Genomic DNA, 7,858 nt, shown 5'->3' on the forward strand with positions numbered 1-7,858 from the left:
AGCCATACAAGGGAAAACTATGGTTTTCCCTTGTATGGTCGTGGCCCCGCCCCCAGTGTGCCCGGCGTCATAACGTCACTTCCTGGTGACGTGTGTGTGGCGCGCGCGCTCCGGGATCCACCCAGGAGTCCCCCGCCACCAAGGTAAGTTCCACTTGGCAACCCTAGTAGCAGCGTTTGCTAATGAGTCAAACCCACTCAGTCTAAGATATTCCCCTAGGAAATGGCTGACATTGGTTTAAGTAGCAGAGTCTGGGCGTGTTCCACCTCATTCTATGTGATGTTCAATAACTCTTTAAGGGGTCATGTCAACAAGGGGGCAGACAGTGCCTTCAAAGATATCCTGAGAGTCAGTGACAGCACATTGTCTCTCATGCTGGCAGAGAAACACCCTTTCTGGCTTTTCTTCCCGTGGACTGAAGAAAGAGCTTTTTCTCCATTCAACCTAGCAAACAAAGGGGAGGGGTCATGGTTCAGGGCACCTGCTTTACATGTAGTAAGTTCCGTCCCTGGCATCTCTACTTCATGGGCCAGGCAGTAGGAGATTGAAAGGTGGCACCCTCCAGACCCACTGCCAGTCAGAGTAGCCAGCACTGACCTCAATAGACCAGTAGTCTGATTCAGTGCCATTCCAAGAGGCCTGGGGTCACATATCATCCATGAAGATGGTGTGTTATTGCAGCCCATTTCTCATTGGCTCCCATACTCTCCCAAAGGTGTATGTGACAGGTCTGAGGAGGAAAAACAGAACCCACAGTTCCAGAACCCTCAAGAGAAATATTGGGGAAGGGGAGAAATCTGCTTTAAACAGGAGTCTGGTGGCACCTTAAAGGCTAACTCGATTTATTCTACCATAAAACTATTACAAGTCAAAGCTTTTATTTTATTGTCGCAAACTAACAGAACCACCCCTCTGAAATCCAAATTAGTGGTGATGCTGAGGTTTGTAATGACCAGGCGCTCATAATGCTCATCTTCCATCTGAGAAAAGCTGCATGGTTGCAAAGATTCCTTCTGACTTGCACAAATAGCCCCAGAGAAGAATCCCTCCCTGTCCCTTTCTTTCCCCCCATCTTATCTGACTGTAGGTGCAGAAACCATATATTTCTATGGAGGCCTCTGGCACAAAATTCCCTGTCTCCCACTGGCAACAGCAATGCCTCTGGTGCCAGGACAGCTTGGGAGACATAGTTCTGCGGGATGCCTGTGTTTATACAGAATAGTCATGAGGAAGATACAGAAGCAAACAGTTGTAGGATCCTCTCCTGGTGAGCAGGAGTTAGCTCAAAGGCTTTTTTGGCATGCAAACACTTAAATTCTGGGTTCTCTTACAGACTGCATCTGCCACTTTGAAACAGATAAGATACTGTGAAGTGGAAGCCAGCTTCAGCTATGTGGGCAAACTAACAGTAATTAAGAAAGCTTCAGACATTGTTTCCTTTCCTCACCATGTAACAATACCAGTAGGCCTGGCACCACCCAGTGGATATAAGTCAAAGTACTCATAGACCGTGTTTGGCAAAGTGTTTTGGGAAAAGTCAGATTCCGTAAACCCATGAATCCTGTCTCTGTCAGAAACCCCTACATATGACCAGTCCCCGCTACCATATTGTTGTAGTTAATGGTTCTAACAATCATTTATAGCAATTGCTATAATACCAAGTATCTAACAAGAAGGTCTTGTACAGTTTTGTTTTTTTAAAATAACAGGAATCAGCCTGCAAGATTAAAATGTCTCCAAAAATGACATCAATAGAAAGAAACCAGATTTGAAGGAGAATGAAAACAAAGAGAGCCAGGTCTTTTGGGGAGGGTACTGAGAAACTAGTAAGTTAGGTAAGGGGGGGAGGATAGGAGAGACAAAGGTAAGAGAAGGATGAGGTAAGTCAGGTAAAGGGGGGAAGTCAGGTAAAGGGGGGATAGGAGAGACAAAGGTAAGAGAAGGATGAGGTAATGTTGGGTCTGAAGATAAATTCACAAATTTTACAGAAAACCAATGACATGCCTTCTTTGTTTCTCTAACAACACTTTTATGGGAGTAAGCCCTGTTGAATACACTGCATAAACCTGATCTGGATTGGTCTCACCCTCTCTCACACATGTGGCTTCTCCCTCTGTCAAGGATATTCAGGCAGTTACTAAAGAGCATGTCCTGCTCATTTTTTAGTGCAAACATCAGCATCACTTGAACTATGCGATGGAGAACTGCACTGACAACCGTCTAGATCTAGGAAAAGGCTGTTAAGTAAATCACTTGTTTCCATAGCAAGAGATTGTAGATAAGGCATTTGCTGATCAGTCTGCATGGTCTATATTTTGTGATTTTAAAAAATCAGATCTCCATGATATGCCATGGTTAGAGCAAGAATGCATACTGGCATCTTCAAAGGCATCTTCTAAGTAAGAAATATACAAAGGCCCCGATCACACGGGCCAGATATCGCGGGGGGGTGTGGCTAATTGCCCCGGCACGGTTTGATCCACGATTACGCGATCAGACATGCCGGCAGCACACCACAGGTCCGTCCCTCTGTGCCGGCGGGTAAACGGGGGTGGTGATCACACGACGCTCACCTCCGGTGATGCAGCCATGCTGCGCTTCGGGGGGTGGAGTTCCCCCCGAGGCCCGATTCTGCGGCGGCGGAAATCGGGCCTCCAAAGCGGGGGTTTACCCGCCCCCCACTTGGCAGCCCTACTTCAAAGGCATCTTCTAAGTAAGAAATCTACTTAGTCTTGCATTTTTTGCAGGAATCCTTGCAATCACTATTTTTTCTGTCTTTGCTTTGTTTTGTTTTAGCAAAGAAGTTAGATGCCTACAACCAGGTAAATCTAGAGCATGCTTGGGCAGAAGGTAGATCATAGTCTTCTGTCCAAAAATTGTAGGATCCTAAGGCTGTGTGGAAGAAGGAGGAGGGGGGAGAAACAAGCCATTAAAAAGTTAATAACCTTTTCATGGAAAGCAAATGATAATTTTAATTATTTGGTATGAAAAACTTCGTTTTCACAGTAATTGAATCAGCTCCTTATAGCCATGACAAATGGAATGAATTAGAAGACATATGTAAATGATGTTCTCTCACTAAGAACAAAAGTTTTATGTGCAACTTCTTTATGTGTACATTGATACTGTAATCGTCGCAATGTAAAATAAACATTTTGGTTTTGATTCCCTTTGTCCTAAGACATTGCTATAGTTTATAAGAATGAGCGATCACATGTCTTCTTCCCTCTTAAATAGTCAGTGTAAACCATACTTTGCCAGTATGTCCAAACTGACAAACTATGGTTTGCAGGGCCCTTCAAAGCCAAGGCTACATTTACAGTTTTGTTTTGTTCTCATAACATGAGCTTTAAATCCTGAGTCTCACATACTCCATTCTCTCTCCTCCGCTTGCACAGAGTTGCAATTGAAAACTTGCTCATGTACAAAGTCTTCAACATAACCCTAGTGTAGTAGTATCACAGAGTTGCAATTGAAAACTTGCTCATTTACAAAGTCTTCCACATTTGGCCAGATTGGGAAAGAAACTTCCAATCTGTTAGGATATGCACATCACAATACATTGGAGTAGCGTGGAAGACTTCCCAAATGATCATGTCTTCAGTTCCAGCTCTACATGTGACAAGAGCAGGGGAAAGAGCACACAAAATCAAGGATTCAGAATTCAGTCATGTCACAAGCATGAATGAGTCTCAGGTTTCAAATGCCAAACAAACAGGTGTGCAGTTCTGGTTTGCGATCCATAGTGCTTGTTCAGATATAATGGCAAACTATGGTTTGAATTAAATCAGAATACATGGACTCCAAGAGTATACAGGGAGAGGAGAGGGAGTTCAAGAGCACATGGCTTATTCACATAAAACACCAAACATAAAACACGTATGAATCATGCTCGTATAAGAGACACCTGCACAACTTATGATCCACCAAACTGAATACAGGCCACTAGTCATGTATTGTGGCCTACATATAAATTGGGAGAATCACCCTGTAGATGGACTCCATGCCCCAACTGAGTCGTCCACAGCTCTCTGGATTTAACACAATACCAACTCCAGTATCAAGGCATCTTAATAAAGTTTAATAAATTAATATAATAAAGTGTGAATGTTGTCAGTGTTGATAAAGGATATCCTGCTAATGGCCAGTTACAGGTATTGTCCTTTGAAGAAGAAGAGCACAGATAACTAGAGAATGTTATCCAGAAGTGTCAGACAGTCAACACCGCTGTGGGTCCTAGTGTCAAATGCAAAACCATGCTCAGGTTTGCGGCGTATTAGAAAAAGTAACCTTTGCCTTCTCGTTCTCTCCTTTTTTTCACAGAAAGAGATGACGGCCAGGATGTGTCATTGAAGAGTCACTACAGAATGAAAGAAAGAAAGAAAATGCAATTTCCTACTAACTGAAGAGCTAGAGGACTCAGCAGCCCTCAGGAGCAAAACTTGCCTGTTAATCCTTAAAAAGCCGGGAAGTCAGGACCAGAAGATGATTTCTTTCACAGACACTTCCCACCATCAAGTAGGCTCTTAACCCTAAAAATGCTGCTAGGCGCCTCCTTGGAAAGAAGATTTCTCAGAAAGGAAAGAAGCAACTTTATTTCCATATCCCCCGAACAACCAAGGAGGAGCTCACCAGACTACGAATTGGTTTCCATTCACCTTCCCGCTCTAGAGCCACATTGCAGTTTGGATTTCCAGCTGTACTTTTGAAACAGACCTTAGTGTTAAAAGGAAGAGTTATGAAACCATGTTGGTACATGCATTGTTGTGTAGATACAGCTGTGTTAAGAGCAAATGCAAAATTTCTGATTGCCCTTTCGGTATCTCCAGTTTAGCTTAGAAAATAAGCCAGGCAGGCATTTGCTTAAAAGAGAACCCCAAAGATCCGGCATACCCTTTAACTAGAAAATGAGATAAATAGTTCGGACCACAATCCTAGATAACTATAGATGAGCAGGAAAGAAGCAGGTGGAATGGCTGAGTCCCTTTTCCATTTAAAAATGGCCTACATGTTCAATATGTTGATTGATTACACTCAAAACACCTCTAGCTGGCTGTGTTCTTCTTTTCTGCCTGCAGTATGGCTATCCAGATCGGATTAGGACTTAACTGAAATCTTGGAACCAGTAGCTGAGGTCCTGGGTCAAAAACCTTTGGAGTTTCATTTCTGTGTTTCCTTGGCAGCAAGTCCTAGCTTGACTGGCTTGTGCGAAGTGTTTCGGTATCTCCAGTTTAGCTTAGAAAATAAGCCAGGCAGGCATTTGCTTAAAAGAGAACCCCAAAGATCCGGCATACCCTTTAACTAGAAAATGAGATAAATAGTTCGGACCACAATCCTAGATAACTATAGATGAGCAGGAAAGAAGCAGGTGGAATGGCTGAGTCCCTTTTCCATTTAAAAATGGCCTACATGTTCAGTATGTTGATTGATTACATTCAAAACACCTCTAGCTGGCTGTGTTCTTCTTTTCTGCCTGCAGTATGGCTATCCAGATCGGATTAGGACTTAACTGAAATCTTGGAACCAGTAGCTGAGGTCCTGGGTCAAAAACCTTTGGAGTTTCATTTCTGTGTTTCCTTGGCAGCAAGTCCTAGCTTGACTGGCTTGTGCGAAGTGATGCAGTGCTGAATCCTTTTTTTTTTTTTGTAAACACATTTCACAACAAGGTGTTTTTTCATTGTGTGTATCCTGAACTCAAGTAGGATTTGCTGCTCGGAAAAGTACTGTAGAGAATGTCCTGTTGTGTAGGACTGTAGGCTGAATATGTTTCAAAACGGAGAAAGAGAAGTATGCATGTCCAGAGCACAGAATGATGGTGCCAGACAAAAGACTGGATGGTGGGGTAAATAAGTGTTGGGGGAGCATGGCAATGGAAGATTTTTCTTTTCTAGGGGATAGGGAGGGACAGATCTTGTGGGACATCAAATACACACAGTGTAATCCCATGCAGAGTAGCTGCAGTCTAAACCCATTGATTTCAAGAGGCTGATGCGGCCCTGCGTGGAATTGCAACCCAAAATACATTGGGATTATTGAAACTACAGCAGCATTCAGGGTGTTTCCGGGGGGCTCAGTCATGCACACAGACAAGCCGTATTGACCAGGGTTAAGTGACAACCACTAAATTCTACACTGAGAAACTAGATTCCATATTGTGATCATACCTATGCAGATTTCTATTCAGAGTTTGCTGAGAAATGCTCCAAAATACCACTGTGCCTGAACTATTATTTTTTTACTAAAATGTTTGTTTTCATAACTATTTCATTTACCAGGAAGTTGGTGGCCTGATTGCAATATTAATTATAATGGTGTGAATTTAGAGCTTTCATTGCAGGTATTAAAAAACTAGCAAGGCCTTAAGGCAGCATGAACTGAGAATCAACCAATACACATGTGCACACATGCACGCACACAAAGATCTGGGGCTTGTTCATAATCCATGCACTTTGTAGGTGCGAGAGATGTGTAGGCGACAGATTGCACGTATGGATGACTGGAATGGTTTATGTGGCATTTTCATTCAAATCGCTTTCCCTCATAATTAGTTGTCTCTTAATTTTAAAAAAGAAAAGATATTACTTGTTAAAGATGCAAGAATGATGATTAAGATGAATATCATAGTAGGACTATGCCATTCTTTGGTATCTGATAAGTACTGTCCCACATGCATTTGGTAAATAAGATGAATAAATAAGTCAGTCTGATCCAATCAAATTAAAATTGGTGACATCAGCAAACAGCCAATGAACATCAATGACTCAGCTTGTTGAACAGCATTTAGTAAATCAGTCTTAAGACACATGGTGGAAAATAGATTAAAAGGACTACTGTGATGTTTTGTGTGCCTTTTCTCCCAGATTTTTCCTCATGTAATTAGTTGAATTTAATTTTATGATCAAGTGCTAATTTATGCTGCTCCTAACTCACTCCCCCCCAAGCTCTTACATTATTGGCTTTAGACGCCACAGGAAAAACAGTGACAAATACTGTTGTTGATGAAAGGGCATGTATTAATTTTATAGCATAATGTAAATTGCAAGATTTGGGAGAAATGGAAGAAGTTATCTTTGTTGTGTGCATGTTTGTGTTCCTGAATTGCTTGCAAGACCAACTTTTAAAGTTAAAATGAATTTGTGGAAGTTTTGAATCAGAACATCTGTGTAGAAATTTATGTGAAATTGCAGTGTCTGATATGCAGCAATCGATTTAATTAAGAAGTTGGCTATCTTTCACCAAGATGGTACATGCAGATGTATCAAAAGCAGGAATCAATACAGTTTTTTCCTCCCTTCTTTCTGCCTAAGCTACACAAATGAAGTGACTACTGGTCTGGAGTTTGGTTTTGCCCTTCTCTTCTTGCTTCAAATGAAAAAAAAAACCCATTTGTTGTTGCTGCTGTTTAAAGTTGTGTTTATATGTGTCTCTCTTTAAATGTTCATTTTGCATCTTCAAGAAACAATCCGTTTTTTAAAAAATGAAATACTGCTCTTGGGATGATTGAGGAAGGGTTAGATGGGTTCCTGATGACACAAATTTAAGCCAGTTAATGCTGAATATATCTGACTTCTACCGCAAACTGGCCTGAGCTTAATCCTGAAAAGAATGTCATATATATCCGAACAAAATGTAAACGCCTTTACCACCATGCTCCTCCTGCTCAAACCATAATTGTGTCAGTATACCTATACTGTAGGTTGTTGTTGACACATGCACTGCTTCTGTCCATAGTCCCATTTCTGCCTGAGGAAATGGTTGTGAAATCTAGGAATTGGGGTGACAGGGACAGTAGGTTCAATGTGTATGTTGCTACAGTCAGAAATGACCATTGGGTAACCCTAATTTGTGTCCAAGACCA

At 41.9% G+C, this 7,858-nt stretch overlaps 1 protein-coding gene across 1 annotated transcript in view; it reads left to right on the forward strand.

Moving 5' to 3' along the window:
* Window positions 1-4,998, forward strand: part of MOB3B (MOB kinase activator 3B) — a 157,172-nt gene extending 152,174 nt beyond the window's left edge. Inside the window, exon 4 of the mRNA XM_015418151.1 lies at window positions 4,324-4,998. Within this exon, the coding sequence (XP_015273637.1) occupies window positions 4,324-4,353 (30 nt within the window). The 3' untranslated portion in view covers window positions 4,354-4,998. The remainder of the gene's footprint in view (window positions 1-4,323) is intronic.
* Window positions 4,999-7,858: the final 2,860 nt, after the last annotated feature.

Source organism: Gekko japonicus, unplaced genomic scaffold, assembly GCF_001447785.1.
Source record: "Gekko japonicus isolate JY-2015 unplaced genomic scaffold, Gekko_japonicus_V1.1 scaffold1798, whole genome shotgun sequence".
NCBI classification, from domain to species: domain Eukaryota; kingdom Metazoa; phylum Chordata; class Lepidosauria; order Squamata; family Gekkonidae; genus Gekko; species Gekko japonicus.